General features: G+C 39.7%; 1 protein-coding gene across 1 annotated transcript; it reads right to left on the bottom strand.

Annotated features, from left to right (window-relative positions):
• Nucleotides 1–298: 298 nt before the first annotated feature.
• Nucleotides 299–16,881, bottom strand: LOC107607106 (protein FAR1-RELATED SEQUENCE 5-like). Its single transcript, XM_016309092.1, has 5 exons — nt 16,433–16,881; nt 15,465–16,242; nt 4,240–4,722; nt 1,578–1,641; nt 299–342 (listed from the first exon to the last, which is right to left on the bottom strand). Exons 1-5 carry the CDS (start codon nt 16,879–16,881, stop codon nt 299–301), a joined length of 1,818 nt encoding a protein of 605 aa, XP_016164578.1.
• Nucleotides 16,882–17,113: the final 232 nt, after the last annotated feature.

The following is a 17,113-nucleotide window of genomic DNA, read 5'->3' as shown; positions in this document are numbered from 1 at the left end:
AATTAATGCAACCTATACAAAACATCAATAAAAGGTAATTAGTAAATGGTACAAAATTACCAAACATCCCACAATCTGGATCATCTTCAATCTGCCATTCTAGTTTCAGGGGCCACAACAGGAGACTTAGCTGGTCTAGAACTCATCACGGATTTTTCGTTACTTGTAGATGCACAAACAGGGATATCAGGACCAGGACTTGATGTTTTCACTTGATCAGTAAAAGCAGATTTAGCTGCTGAGGTTGGTGTTGTTCCACCTCCAATGTCCCTACCTTTTTCCATTTTCTACTGATTTTTCACACTGTCATGTCTTTTGCGCTGATCACAAACCAAACAGCATCTTTCGTTACAACATCATAAAAATAACATAGTTTAAAAATCCAAAACACAATATGCCGAATCACCATATAACAAAATTTTAGACATAGTTATAGTATGACATACCTTAGTGAGCATATGAAGATGGCTACTATTATTCTTTTCTTTATCATCATCTACCGGCTCCTTAGGGATTCTACTAGGAACATTAGGACAACTTTTGTTGTAGTGCCTTGTGATGACATGTCATCATGTCATGTTTTTCTATACTTTTTCATACAAGAAATTGATGATTAGTGCTTAAATATTGCATTCTTTTGTGCTTAAATAGTATATTTCCTTGATCTTTTGATTTTATAAATTTTGTAGGAAATGAGTGGAAAAAGAAGCAAAAAAGCACAAATTAAGCTCAAAAAGAGAAAAAAAAGAATTTTGGGACACACTTTGAAGTTTGAGTACGCTTTGGAACCTTAGGCCACGCTTTTAAAAGCATGACCCATGACCATGAATGCCACGACCAAATTAAAGCATGCATGCATGCCATTATGAACCATGCATTATTAAATTGGCATTATTAATGAGCTTTATGGCATTACTAATCAAGCATGCATGTAATACATTATTAAAGCCAATGAATTAATGAATGAATGCTTTAACGTAATGCAATTGGCTTTATTAACTAAGTAATATAACAAAAGCATGCATTATTAAAGCCAATTGGCTAAAGAACATATCATGCAATAAACGTTAATACATTGGCTTTATTAATTAAAGTAAAGCATGCATACATTTAATTAATTAATACCATCATGCATTGACATTATTTGGAAATGAATGGAATGAGAACTCAAATGAATGAACGCTAGCGTTCATTAAAGTAACGGAGCGCTACTTTAAAATTTAAAGGGAAGCCTATCGTTCATTAACAATGAGCGCCATGTTACTTTTCTTACCTTTATTGTGACTATTGAGCTTGGAACCAAGGAAACAAGGCAAGGTGCGATACTCAAAAAAAGGAGCAGTAAGGTTCGAAATGGGGACCAAGAGGAGCACGCACACATGCATCAAAAGGGCGCTAAGTTAACTCAGTTCACTGAGCGCTATGAGTGCAAGGGAATTGGCAAAAATGAAGCCAGCAGGGCTCGAAAGTGGGAGCCTCACTCAAAAGCAAGGGGTGCTACGTTAGATTTCCTAACTGAGCACTATGCCAAGAAGGTTGTCACGAGCCTGGGACAAAGCCATTGAGCGCTGCGTTACCTTTCTCAACGGAGCGCTCCCCTGGAAGGTTCCCACACACCAAACCAACTTGAACCAAGGTAATCTGGATCCATATTCATTCAAAGTCAAATCCAAATCAACCCATTGAAGCCCCAAAGCAAGCAAAGCCCATTGACATAATTCAAAGGCACAAGAACAAGCTAGATTAGAAATTTTATTTAATTTGTAATTTGATTTCAATTTCAATTTAATTTTTATTTTTGTAAAGCCTATAAAAAGGCATCTGTTTCATTTTAGAGAGGAGGCTGGCTCTGTTAGAGCAATAGGAGTAGGGTAGAATAGAGAATTCTCTTTGAAATACTTTTACTTTTTCTGCAATTGTCAATTTGGTTTATGAAATTTGAGTTTCTGAATCTTCTCTTCTGCAATTTCCTCTTCTGCAATTTTTCAATTCAGTTTACATTGAGCTTGAGTTTAAATTCTCTGTTTACATTGCTCCCAATTTAGTTTATGCAATTTACACCTTCCTGCAATTTCTGTTCTTCTGCACTTTCACATTTTCGTTTCCCTTGAAGCTTGATTTACCTATCTGCACATTTACATTCTACACTTTACCTTTGAGCTTACTGCAAATCTGAAATTACTTTTCATGCCTTGGATCTATTACTTTCTTTAAACTTATAGCACCCAGCCCCCTTTACATTTGATGCAATTTGCATTTCTTGTCATTTAAGATTCTGTCAATTTACATTTCTTGCTCTTTAAGCTTCTGTTCACTTTATTTTCTGCAATTTACAATTCATTGTTCTTTACATTCTGTTGCTTCAATTTCACTTCAATTCACCAATGTTAGCTTGACTAGACTAATCACTCACTAAAGTTGCTTGATCCATCAATCCCTGTGGGATCGACCTCGCTCTAAGTGAGTTTTACTACTTGATGCGACCCGGTACACTTGCCGGTGAGTTTTGGTGTGGAAATCTGATTTCCACCCCCATCAAGTTTTTGGCGCCGTTACCGGGGATTGATTTAGATCAACAATGATTAAGTGGGTGAGAAGTCTAGATTAAGCATTTTTTTTGTTTTGTTCTCTGTTTTAAGTTGAAACCAAGGTGTTTGTGTTTTTGCCTCACTAAGAAATTCTCATCTCTGATATGAGTAATTTCAGTTTTCATTGGTTGTATGTTTTACAAAACTCAAATGGAGTTCAACTCATCTTATGATCAAACAAATTTTATGGGATATTACCCACCATCACCAATCTCTAATGGTGGCTGGGAATATCACCAAGAAAATACAAATTCTGAGCACTCCAATCCATGGAGATTTGCTTCAGAGACACAAGATGAGCAAGAAAATCATATGGTATACCAACCACCACCACAAAATGATTCATATCATTATCCTCATGATAGTTGGGAGTATCACCAAGAATTGAAAGAGTATGAACATCTCCCAGAGCCACAAAGTGACTCACACTGTGATGCTAGTTACACAAACCGTGGCTGGGAAGGGAATGTCAACAATTCATACTCCATTCATCAAGAGACATCTTTCCTAGAGTATACTCTCAATAAAGTCATGTAGAATTGTCCACCCTCACTTCCCAGTTTCTCATTTGAAAGTTCTTCATCACTTGATTATGCCTCAACACAAAGTTTCCTCCAAGATCCATACAACTCATCTCACCAACCACAAAATTCATTTCACAACTCACAAAATTCACCCCATAACCCTCAACACAAATTTACTACAACACGTTCATGTCCACAAAATATCTCTCAACCTTCAGAGGATCTCCTTCAAAAGTCTAGAGAATTTTTTGAAAGACAAGAACAATCCTGGAAAAGGCAAGAAACTCTCTACAATAAGATGAATGGATATTTGGAGCAAGCAAGAAGAAACAGAGAATTGCTAAGCAAGGAAGGTGAAGATCAATTGGTGGATAAAAAGGAGAAAGTGGAAGAACAAGAAAGTGAAGAAGTCAGTCAAGAAAATTCACACTCAAGTCAGGCAGAGAAGTACATGAAGGAAGAGCTCATTGAGCCACCAATTCAAAAGGCTCTGGATGAAGATAAAATTCCAATAAACACACAGCAACCAAGTCTTGAATTCAAAGGAGTGAAGGCAACTAACAAGAGCACCAATCATACCCCTGATCCAGCAAGCTAGCTCAATCAAGCCATGTACAAAAGGAAGCTTGCTGAGAGGAGACCAAGAAAGGGGACAATAGCTGAAACTTCTCCCCCCTTGAGGTCATTCCTCTTAACAAACTGGAAGAAGAGGAAGAAAGTGAAGAGCAACATGTCAAGCTAATGACACTAAAGAGCGCTTGTTGGGAGGCAACCCAACCTTATGTAACATTTCATTTCTCTGCTTGGTTTATTTTCTTTCTTTGCTTTCTTTAAATCTCAATAAATTGGCATATGATTACAACCTAAGTTTGGTGTTGCCCTGCAACAATTTGTTTTCAAATCTTTCTGATGATTGCATCAAAAATGAAAGTGTCACACTAAGATTCTAAGTTTGGTGTGCCACTTAATTCTCTATGCAATTCATTGAGCAACACCACTTGTCTGCATAATCATAATGCCCTTTGCAGTGTTATTTTTCTTCTTAGTTGGACAATTTTAGTTTTCTCTTTATTTTAGTCATTTACTTATTTTTAATGCTTTCTTTTATTAACTGTTTTTGTTAATACATCACCAAGAGATCCTTTACTCTTCACCACCAATGGGTCAACAATGTCGTCATCATCTAAATTACCATTGCGTGGATTTTCACCTTGCTTTTGGAGATTTGTAATTGTGTTGACAATATCATTCATTGCTTCAACAAAATCACTTGAGTTCTTAGATGCAACATCCATCAACCTAGAACACTCAGCACCTAACACACCCAAACGACATTTGAGTACCTTATCAGAATCACTTGGATCATCGACGTTTGATTTCATGAAATCACTCTTGGCATGCTTCGTCCATCTCTTGCACACTAAGCATTCTGGAATAACTTCAACATGTTGGGACTTTAGGCATGCAAATATGCGCATTAAGAGAATCCTTCGATTTTTGAACCACAAACACTCACAACAAAGCAACCCTCCAACTCTGTCAAACTCAACCACATGATCAATCTTTGGCATTCCAAAACTGTTACACTTGAAGTATAGTTTTCCACCATCCTGAATTACCAACTGATGCCAGGGCATTTTGGCCAGTTTCACTTACCTTTTCTTTACTGTTTTAGGGTGGTTCCATGTATTTTCTTAGTTAATAAACAAGTTTTGGGTAGATAATCACTTACATCTTGATTCAAGCAAACATTGTGAATTTTATATGATTTTATGAGAATTATGCATGAATTGAGTGATAAAATAGATGATGCATGATCTCATGAGTTAGAACCTAGCTTTGATGCACTTTACTTGCTTGATTTCAGGACAAAAGAAGCAAGGAAGACGCCACGTTAATAGCCACGTTAGTCTAACTAACGTGACCATTAACGTGGAATGGGAGCTACCTTGCAACGTTAATAAGAAAAGTGATCGCCAATAACGCCTTCGTGAGCCATCATAACCCACGTTAGTTGCCACGTTAACTACATTAACATGGAAGCTAACGTGGAGGAAAGGAATGATGAGCCAACATTAGTGACATTCACCTTTGTCACTAACGTTGGAGATGGCAATCACCACCACGTTAGTGGCCACGTTAATACAATTAACGTGAGGCACTAACGTAAGAAGGGGCGTTTGGAGCGTTAGTGACAAAGGTAAGTGTCACTAACGCTCTCGAGGCTGAGGCATGCCCACGTTAGGAGTCACGTTAGCTACACTAACGTGGACTCTAACGTAGGGAGGAAGGGCAACAAGCAAACGTTATTGGAAAAGGTGAATGCCAATAACGTTTGCGAAGGACCAAGAGGCAACGTTAGTGGTCACGTTAGTGCCACTAACGTTGAAGTTAACGTGAACCATCTTGGGTTAGGAACGTTAGTGAAAAAGGTGATCATCACTAACGTTCTCGAACCCACATTTTCACTTAACGTTAACACCACTAACATCCTAACTAACGTCCATGCCTAACTCACACTTTCTCTGCAAGCAAAGCTGAGCCCACTGAAGACTGCAACTGCTTCAACTAAAGATCCAAAGACCCATATCCAAGACTTGAAGAGCCAACTAGAAGATTAGAAGAGTAGTATATATAAGAGTAGTTTTGAACTAGTAAGGGAGCTTTTGGCATTTTAGAGAACTACACTCTGTATATTTTACTTTCTCTGCAACTTCTAGTTTTAGTTTTCATAATGTACTTTACAATTATGCTTTCCATTCCCAGAGCTATGAAAAACTAAACCCTTTTTATTGGGTTAGGGAGATCTGTTGTAATTTGATGGATCAATAATAGTTTTCATTATTCTTCTTCTTTCTTTATCTTGATTTTACTAGAAAGCTTTCAATCTTCATCCTATTGGGTAGTTATCTTGGAAAAGAAGCTATTCATACTTGGATCTCTTCGGACCTTGGAAGAGGAATGAAGAGATCATGCTAGAAATGCTTTCTCATGTTGGACCAAATTGGGATTTGGATGGATATGGTGACATATAATCCTACCAACACTTTGATTTGGGAATACATGTGGTATAATCAGTGACCATACTTCATCTCTTCTCATGAGCAATTAGACCAAGGAATTGGGTATTGATCAAGATTTGAGAGATTGGGTTGCCAAGGAATTGGAATCCAATCACTTAAGATTGCCAAGGAGATCAATGAATGCATTGATTGAGGAAGAGATGAGAATGAACTTGATCCGGAGAATACAACATCTCCTGAGCCCAATGAATCCCCCATTTCTAATCTTACCCATTTTCTTTACTTTCTGCCATTTACTTTTATGATCATCTTCCCCATTCTCCATTTAAGTTTCTGCAATTTACTTTCCGTCATTTACATTCAGTTCTTTATTTCCAGCAATTACATTTTTTGCCATTTACTTTTCCGCCATTTAATTTCCTGTAATTCTCCAATCAAATTCTGCGTAGCTCAACTAGAACATTCCTCCAATTAAAGTTGCTTGACCAATCAATCCCTGTGGGATTCGACCTCACTCTATTGTGAGTTTTTACTTGACGACAATTCGGTATACTTGCCGAGGGAAATCTGTTGAGAGACAAGTTTCCGTGCATCAAGTTTATGGCGCCGTTGCCGGAGATTGATTTTGTATCAACAATGATTAAATTGGTGGATAACTAGATTGAGCATTTTTCTTTCGTTTGATTTAATTTCTGTTTAATTGATTCACTTTCAGTTTCAGTTATTTTCTTCCCGTTACCCCTACCCGTTTGTGGTGTTCTCTTATTTATTACAATTCAGTTCACTAACCCACTAACTGTTTGATATATTGCATCACTCACACTAACAGCATTTTTAACAAGAATACTCTCTATCTCCCTTTTGCTTTGGCCTTGTTGGTTGTATAACAGGTAGAAGAAGTGGGGCTTCAACTTCTTTTTATTCTAAACCTGAGAGAACCTTCCTTAGATTAAGGAGGGAAGCAAGAGGAAAGAGAGTTGTTGGTGCTGAGGAAGAGGAAGAGTACTTTGAACCAGACATGGATGAGAATATGAGAACCATCATGAAGAAGAGGCTCACAACCATGGCAGAGAAGGTCCAGCGCATCATGCTGGGCAAGAGAGAAGAGTTCTGGGATCCTACATAAATCCAAACCCAGGAAACTGTGGAAGTAGCATCCAAAAGCCAACCATACATGTCAATAATTTTGAACTAAAGCCACAGCTCATCACCCTTGTTCAGAACAATTGTTCATTCGGAGGAAGTGTCCAAGAAGATCCCAATCAACATCTCACTACATTCCTGAGGAAATACGTTGCTGTGAAGTCTAATGGTATTCATCCTGACACCTATAGACTACTTCTGTTTCCCTTCTCACTCAAGGACAAAGCATCTAAATGGCTGGAATCCTTCCCGAAGGAGAGTTTAATAACCTGGAAAGATGTGGTGAACAAATTCTTGGCGAGATTCTATCCTCCTCAAAGAATCAACAGGTTGAGAGCTGAGGTACAAACCTTCAGGCAACAAGATGGTGAAACTCTCTATGAAGCATGGGAGAGGTTTAAGGACTTGACAAGAAGGTGTCTGCCAGATATGTTCAATGAATGGGTGCAGTTACACATTTTCTATGAGGGTCTTTCTTACGAATCAAAGAAGGCAGTGAACCACTCATCTGGGGGATCTCTGAACAAGAAAAAGACCATTAAAGAAGCCATAGATGTCATTGAGACTGTAGCTGAGAATGACTACTTCTATGCTTCTGAAAGAGGCAACACTAGAGAAGTGATGGAGCTAAACAATGTAGATGCACTGCTGGCCCAAAACAAGATGATCACCAAGCAGCTGGCTGACCTTACCAAGAAGATGGAGAGGAACCAAGTAGCAGCAATCACCACCTCATCAGCAACCCAAGAAGGAGTGAATGCAGAAGCAGAGGGTGATCAGGAACAAGCTAACTACATTAGAAACTCACCTAGGCAGACCCATGATCCATACTCCAAAACTTATAATCCTGGTTGGAGGAACCACCCAAACTTTGGGTGGGGAAATCAACAAGATCAGAGACGTCACAACCCCAATAACAATGCGGCTCACCAACATTCCACACAGAGATCATATCATCACCCACCTAACAACACATCTCAACATCCATACCAAAGCCAAAATGGCCCTTCTCATCCCTCCAATCTCAACTCACAATCATCCGAAGATAGACTCTCAAGGATTGAGACTCTACTTGAAGGCATATGTAAGGAACTCCAAGATAACAAGGTATTCAAGGAGGAGGTGCGAGCCAATATCAAAAACCAGGGAAACACCATTAAGAGGCTAGAATTTTAAGTGGGATACCTCTCTGAGAAGATTCCCAAACCTACTGACAGCTTCTCAAGTGACACAGAGAAAAACCCAAGAGGTGAAGCAAAGAAAGTAAGATGGAAAGAATGCAAGATGGTCACTATAAGTGATAGGGAGACTGAGGAAGAGCTGAACAAACCCTTCTAACACTATCAAGATACTTCAGCAGAGAAGCAGGAAGAGGGTCACTAAGAAACCAAAATTACACAGAAGGAGATGCTGAAACTCTATGCACCTTTTCCCCAAAGACTCAAAGGTGGTGTAGAAAAGAGAATATACTCAAAGTTCCTTGATATGTTTACATCTCTCTATGTAAACATACCATTCATCAAGGCTCTCCAACAAATGCCCTCATACATTAAGTATATGAAGGAGCTGCTGACCAGGAAAAGCTCACTCAAGGAAGGGCAAACAATAGTGATAAATAAGGAGTACAGTGCTCTCATTCAACCAGAGTTGCCTACAAAAAGGAAGGACCCAGGGAGTTTTCACATCCCCTGTGCCATAGGAGAAACAATGTTTGATAAAGGACTCTGTGACCTGGGAGCAAGCATCAACTTAATGCCTTTATCCCTTATGAAGAAGCTGCAGATCAATGAGCTAATGCCCATAGACGTAGTCATCAGGCTGGCTGACAAAACTCAAAAACAAGCAGTAGAAGTGGTTGAAAAACGTGTTGGTAAAGGTTGGGAACTACTTCCTTCCCACAGACTTTGTCATATTGGAAATGGAAGAGATTCACATTCACCCAATCATATTGGGAAGACCATTCCTAGCTACAGCCAGAGCGCTCATAGATGTGGAGCGAGGAGAGCTAATACTGAGGATACATGACGAACAACTCGCATTCAATGTCTTCAAACCCTCACAAGAAGCAGATCAGGAAAACAAGGAACCTAGGAGAGAGCACGACAAAGCACTGATGGAAGAAACAAGCATTGAAGCACAAGCTGTACACCTGGGAATCCCTTTGGTTGATGAACAAGACAGTCAGTAGTTGTCACAGCTAAAGGAAAATCAGGAGGAACCTAAACCACCAAAGTCATATGAGACCAGCAACAAAATTTCCTTGGAAAAAGAGGTCACAAAGAGCAGGGCAACATCAAAAGGAACAAAGAAGAAGGCACCAAGGAGATGGAGGAACAAGAAGATCCCTACAGAGGACTTCTCTCCAGGGGATAAAGTGATCTCAGCTTATTTCCCAGTTATCCCACCCTATCTCCCCACCATCCCATCTCAGCTACCTAAAGTTTTCACCATCAACAGAATTCTCTCCTTAGAACATGTGGAGATTCTTGATGAAACCAATGGAGATAGATTTACTACGAGGGGGGAAGATTTGAAGCATTACCAACCACCCTGACAAAGTCAGAACGTCAAGCTAGTGACACTAAAGAAGCACTTCATGGGAGGCAACCCATGTTTTGTATGCTTTAAAGTAGTTAATAATGTAAGGTTCATGAATTCCAAATCAACTTTGACATATACTTGAATGAATCCTTTTATGCAGCACATAGTGAAGAACAAGTTTGGTGTTCAAGGCATACTAAGAAGAGCATAAATGCAATTCATATCATGTTACTCTTAGAGCCTTGAACAAAACTTTGTACACCACATGGACACAAACTAAGTTTGGTGTCACCAATGTTGCATACATGAACAATTAAAAAGTCAGTTGGTTTTGCATTCATGAATAGCACTTAGTTAGTTAGAAACAAAAACTTTAAAAAGTAGTTATCCCAATTTTTTTTAAATTTTGCCGCCACTATCCACAATTTCATTAATCACATCCCTTTTGTTTTGTAGGAGAATTGATGGGACAATTGAAGGAGGAGGGTTCGGCCACCACAAAAGGAGAGGACTATACACGTGTCTTCAAGGGGAATGCATTGGGAAATGTTGCCATGCAACATTGAAAGAATGACATGCTTGGAAATCGAACCAACCCCATCATAAAGTTGATGATTCTTATTCTCATCCCATGCTAAACCCCATCCGTTCATCATACACCCACTCCATCAATCCACACCTTTCATTCACTCACCACTTCCCTATATAAGTGGTTCTTATTCCATACTCCCTTTCACATTCCAATACCCATTCTTTACACTTCCCACTCCCGAAACCCAACTCCCCTTACCCCATCAAAGACACACTCCCCACCTTCACATATCAACTCCTACTCATGGCATCATCGAGCTCTAAGAGGCAAAAGAGGAAGGAACCGGTGGAGAGCATCCCTTTCGATGAAGGGAGATTCAAAACTGCATTCCATGAACTCGAATTTGAACAGATAAAACACAAAAAGATATTGCCTGAGTTAACATTCCAATTCAACGAGGATGAGTGCCCACAGATTCGAGAGAAGATTGAACAAAGGGGTTGGCAAAGGCTCACGAACCCAGAAGCAAAGATAAATGCAAACCTCATCAAAGAGTTCTATGCAAATGTGGTCAGAGAAGACAAAACCAAGGCCCCCACCTTCAAAAGTTATGTGAGAGGAACAGAGGTGGACTTCAGCCCCAATGCCATAACAAGGACTCTTCAGCTGAAATCGCCACATTTTGATGAGCCCAGTTATCATGTAAGAATAAGTAATGGCCCCGACAATGATGAACTTGAAGAAATTGTGAACGATATATGTGTTATAGGATCTGACTGGGAAAGGTATTCGGATAGGAGACCCCGGTTCATCAGGAGAGGAGACCTCATCCCGGAAGCCAAGGGATGGTTTGAACTCGTGAGGAGATCTATCCTCCCAGCCGCGAATAATTCTTAGGTCAACACTACTCGAGCTACTATGGTACATTGCTTAATAAAGGGTGGAGGCATCAATGTGCACGAAATTATAGCTGAGGGGATTCAAGAGTCAGCCGAGAAGAATGATCCGGGTGCTAGACTTTGGTATCCCAGCACCATCCTTAGACTGTGTACGAAAGCCAAGGTAGTCTTCGAGGACAGCAATCCAAATTGGGTAAACCCTGGGAGGTTAGTTACGCTATAGCGTATAACTTATGTGGCACCCGCCCAACAACAAAGAAGGCCTCAAATAGGGAAAAGAACATCACAAGAAGGACCTCACTGAGAAGAATCTCATCAAGAAGAATACCAGCAACAAGAGTACTACGATCCAACCAACATAAGCTTGAATCACATTCATGGAGCCATTGAGGAGCTAGCAAGGAGTTATATGGATGGACAAGAACAACAACTGCACATTCAAGCCCAAAGGATGGATCGTCAAGAAGAACTGCTCTCTAATTGGATGGGTCAGCAGAGGGAGTGGCAGAAGCAACAAATGGAGCAGCAACAGGAGCAATACTCCCAGCTCACTCAAGCCATCAATCAAGTGACTGAAAGGCAAGAGCGTCAAGATAAACGCCTTTAAGAACTCAACCAACGTCAGCTAGCTCAAACAAAAGCATTCAATGAGTTCAGCGTGCTTAATGAAGGACGGCAACTACATAGGGAAGAATTCAACATAAGCACTCAAGCTAAGTTGAACTATATGACTGGGCATATGCATAATTTGCACTCTGCAATCCCTAGGTATGATATAGTCCAAAAAGATCTAACAGAACAAGAGGAAAGGAAGGTGAAACAGCAGAAGGAAACATTGAAAAAGAAGATGAAAGATGCTGGCTTCTGGAAAAAGTTAATTGGAAAAAGCAAGGAAAGTGGGGGTTCAAGCACTCAAGAAAAACACAAAGAGGACAAACAAGAGGGAGAGCATAATCACCCCCCATGAGTAAAAGGTGGTGGAGTTCCCTCATTGTCCTATCTTTTTCAAGTTTTAAATAAGGAAAATCATGTATGAAATAGAACATGTTTCTATGATAGTTTAGGATTTTCAATTCTGCCTTTAAGTTTGCATTGCTTAGGCCTATGCTTGCTAGTCTAATGTCACTGCTGCATTTCCACCTTTGCTTACTTGTATGCTTGTCCTTTTAAGTCAAATAAAAAGGGATGTTATGAAAGATCAGAGTGAGGTTCAAATTGTGGAGTAAGTTCTTAAGCTTGTGGTGTAGTAAGTACTTAGCTAAGTTGGTTCACCAAAAAGGTAGGAAGGCAACTATCTGTCCTGAATCATATGCTTGAAACACACCCCATGAGACTAGCTAAATAACAAGATCCTAATAAGAAAAAGGGAAAGAAAAATGAAAGTTGAGAAATAAAGAAAAAGAGTAAGAAATAAGGCTAGGCACCAAGGGTTGAATCTTGAGGCATGTGTCTGTGGTGCTCCTGTGTAAAGGATATACTTGGATGAATAAGCTCTCAGGGGTGCCTTATCACTTGGTAACTTGGGTTAACTAACCCGAGATTATCAGCTGAAAGTCCACTATCAAGAGTACCCTTTGCTACAGAACACTTAGCAACCCAAAGAGGTGCTGGACACCAAAGTCTCAAGAAGGAAAATAACAAACCATGTGCCTGTGGTGTGTATGTATGGGGGAAAGAGACTTAAGGGAGTAAGTCCTTAGGGGTGTCTTAACACCCAGCACCTTGGACCAACTGGTTCGGGAGTGCTGACTGAAAGCTTATCTTAAAGAGTCGCCCTCTCACAAAGCACCTAGTCTAAGAACACAATTAAACCCTGAAAAGATAAAGGGATCAATGAATAAAAGTCTCATAGGGTGCTATCAAGTGAGTATTCCGGGGCATGATAAAGGTCTGAAAATCAGTGAAGGAATGAACCTAAGTTGCTATGCATGAAACCCCATAAAACCAAGGACATGACTTCCACAATAATGACTCATTTCTCTTGACATTTCATTCATCATTCTCATGTTTCAGTACTTGCTTAGGGACAAGCAAGCTTTAAGTTTGGTGTTGTGATGCCAGGGCATTTTGGTCAGTTTCACTGACCTTTTCTTTACTGTTTTAGGGTGGTTTCATGCATTTTCTTAGTTAATAAGTAAGTTTTGGGTAGATAATCACTTACATTTTCATTCAAGCCAACATTGTGAATTTTATATGATTTTATGAGAATTATGCATGAATTGAGTGATAAAATAGATGATGCATAATCTCATGAGTTAGAACCTAGCTTTGATGCACTTTACTTGCTTGATTTCAGGACAAAGGAAGCAAGGAAGATGCCACGTTAATAGCCACGTTAGTCTAACTAACGTGACCATTAACGTGGAATGGGAGCTAACTTGCAACGTTAATAAGAAAAGTGATCGCCAATAACGCCTTCGTGAGCCATCATAACCCACGTTAGTTGCCACGTTAACTACATTAACGTGGAAGCGAACGTGGAGGAAAAGTAAAGCTCCAACGTTAGTGGTAAAAGTGAATGCCACTAACGTTGGAAAAAGGGGCATATTTAGCCACGTTAAGAGTCACGTTAATTACATTAATGTGAACTCTAACGTGGAAGGAACAAAGAAGTGCCAACGTTAGTGACACTCACCTTTGTCACTAACGTTGGACCAAGCCACCATTAGCCACGTTAGTTGCCACGTTAGTTACATTAACGTGGAAGCTAACGTGGAGGAAAGGAATGATGAGCCAACGTTAGTGACACTCACCTTTGTCACTAACGTTGGAGATGGCAATCACCACCACGTTAGTGGCCACGTTAATACAATTAACGTGAGGCACTAACGTGAGAAGGGGCATTTGGAGCGTTAGTGACAAAGGTAAGTGTCACTAACGCTCTCGAGGCTGAGGCATGCCCACGTTAGGAGTCACGTTAGCTACACTAACATGGACTCTAACGTAGGGAGGAAGGGCAACAAGCAAACGTTATTAGAAAAGGTGAATGCCAATAACATTTGCGAAGGACCAAGAGGCAACGTTAGTGGTCACGTTAGTGCCACTAACGTTGAAGTTAACATGGACCATCTTGGTTTAGGAACGTTAGTGAAAAAGGTGATCGTCACTAACGTTCTCGAACCCACATTTTCACTTAACATTAACACCACTAACGTCCTAACTAACGTCCATGCCTAACTCACACTTTCTCTGCAAGCAAAGCTGAGCCCACTGAAGACTGCAACTGCTTCAACTAAAGATCCAAAGGCCCATATCCAAGACTTGAAGAGCCAACTAGAAGATCAGAAGAGTAGTATATATAGGAGTAGTTTTGAACTAGTAAGGGAGCATTTGGCATTTTGGAGAACTACACTCTGTATATTTTACTTTCTCTGCAACTTCTAGTTTTAGTTTTCATAATGTACTTTACAATTACGCTTTCCATTCCCAGAGCTATGAACAACTAAACCCATTTCATTGGGTTAGGGAGCTCTGTTGTAATTTGATGGATCAATAATAGTTTTTATTATTCTTCTTCTTTCTTTTCTCTTGATTTTACTAGAAAGCTTTCAATCTTCATCCTATTAGGTAGTTATCTTGGAAAAGAAGCTATTCATACTTAGATCTCTTCGGACCTTGGAAGAGGAATGAAGAGATCATGCTAGAAATGCTTTCTCATGTTGGACCAAATTGGGGTTTGGATGGATATGGTGACATATAATCCTACCAACACTTTGATTTGGGAATACATATGGTATAATCAGTGACCATACTTCATCTCTTCTCATGAGCAATTAGACCAAGGAATTGGGTATTGATCAAGATTTGAGAGATTGGGTTGCCAAGGAGATTAATGAATGCATTGATTGAGGAAGAGATCAGAATGAACTTGATCCGAAGAATACAACATCTCCTGACCCCAATGAATCCCCCATTTCTGATCTTACCCATTCTCTTTACTTTCTGCCATTTACTTTTATGATCATCTTCCCCATTCTCCATTTAAGATTCTGCAATTTTACTTTCCGTCATTTACATTCAGTTCTTTATTTCCAGCAATTACATTTTCTGCCATTTACTTTTTCGCCATTTAATTTCGTGCAATTCTCCAATCAAATTCTGCGTAGCTCAACTAGAACATTCCTCCAATTAAAGTTGCTTGACCAATCAATCCCTGTGGGATTTGACCTCACTCTATTGTGAGTTTTTACTTGACGACAATTCGGTATACTTGCCGAGGGAAATCTGATGAGAGACAAGTTTCTATGCATCACCAACTCTGTGTTCATAGCACAAGCACCCTCAATTTCCTTCCTGACCTCCTGGAACATGTTACGAGTGAAATTCTTTGCAGCAAAACCGTCAAGTGCCGGCAAAGAAGTCACAAGTTCTGGATCGGTATATTTACTATTGAACTCTGCATCTCTTTCATTGTTCCTATAATGGCTAACAACAGTCTCCATGTTATTGATGAATTCAAGAAGGGTATCTTTCTTTCTCACATATACTTTTATTAGAAAGTTAATCCCTTCACACTGGGATGTTGTCCTGATTCGCCTAAAAAATTGGTTCCTCAAATATGCAAGAGCCCATAAATTCCTCAACTTATAGGTTTGGTCGACCCAACAGTTGCTTGATAAGTTATACCTCGCCACCATGTCTCCCCACATGACCTCAAACTCTTCAACACTCACATTATCATAAATTAATTTCCTGAAGTCATTTAGAAATCCACTATTCTTAACCTTCTCGCATGCATGCCTGTGTAAGTTCCATGCACATAGTCGATGTGTTGCATAAGGAAATACTTGTTTAATGGCTTCTCTCATTGAAAGATCTCCGTCGGTGACAACTGCCATAGGATATTTATTCCCCATTGCTTCCAAAAAAGTTTTCAACAGCCACTTATATGAACCAATATCCTCGTTAACAAGAAGACCACATCCAAATATGACGGTGTTCCCATGATGATTGCTACTAGAAAATATCACAAGTGGTTTATTGTAGATGTTCCTATTGTAAGTCGAATTAAATGCAAGACATCCCTAAAGCACTCATAATCAATACGGCTAGTCCCATCAGCACAAAACAAATTTTCCAATCGATTCTTATTACTTAATGTGTACTTGCCAAAGAAATAAGAATCATTCCCATCTTTACCTCTCAGGTAACTTACTGCAGCATTTGCATCACCACCCTTTACCTTTTCCTTTCTGTGTTGAGTAATGAGGTTGTACATATCTTTTTGGTTGAATGACAAGTTTGTATATCCACCTTTTTAGTAGCCAAGTATTCCAAGATGTGACAGGTCCTGATGCTTATGTCGTGCAAATTCTTCGCCTGAGCTTTATTCGAGACACTAAATGTGCGATACTCAGACATCATGTTAATGTCGAGTGGATCAACTAATCCATGAGAGTGCTCTTCGTATAATGAAACAACCTTCCATTTATGAATTTTTCTATCTAGTCTTGCACGAATTCTCGCAAGACAACAACTTCGATTTAGGGGTTGGTGGTCCCTGATTCTTTCGTCCTTTTCAACCTCTTCCTTTCTTGAGCCCACCCGATTGCAAACAATTTGGCGCATAATTACACAACCATCGCTATCGCGTCTGACTTCATCCAACCTCACAGCGAAACCGTGCATCATTGCATAAGTCTTGTAGAATCGATAAACATCATCCTAATCTATAAACTCAAGTTGCATGATATCTTCTTGTGACAGCTCTGCTATTCTCTTATCTTGAGGTCTATCTTCATCAACCTCCAAATCGTCGCCTAAAAACTCTAGTTCGTCTCCTCTTGGGAACTCCTCATCGGAGTGTGTTCCAAAAAAATCGCTATCTGACGGCTCCATCTCCCAAAAATCAACATACACCTAC

This window comes from Arachis ipaensis, chromosome B1, assembly GCF_059453495.1.
Source record: "Arachis ipaensis isolate K30076 ecotype BB chromosome B1, ASM5945349v1, whole genome shotgun sequence".
Lineage (NCBI taxonomy): Eukaryota > Viridiplantae > Streptophyta > Magnoliopsida > Fabales > Fabaceae > Arachis > Arachis ipaensis.
Note: the sequence above shows the minus strand (reverse complement) of the source record. Positions and strands in the feature narration are given on the sequence as shown.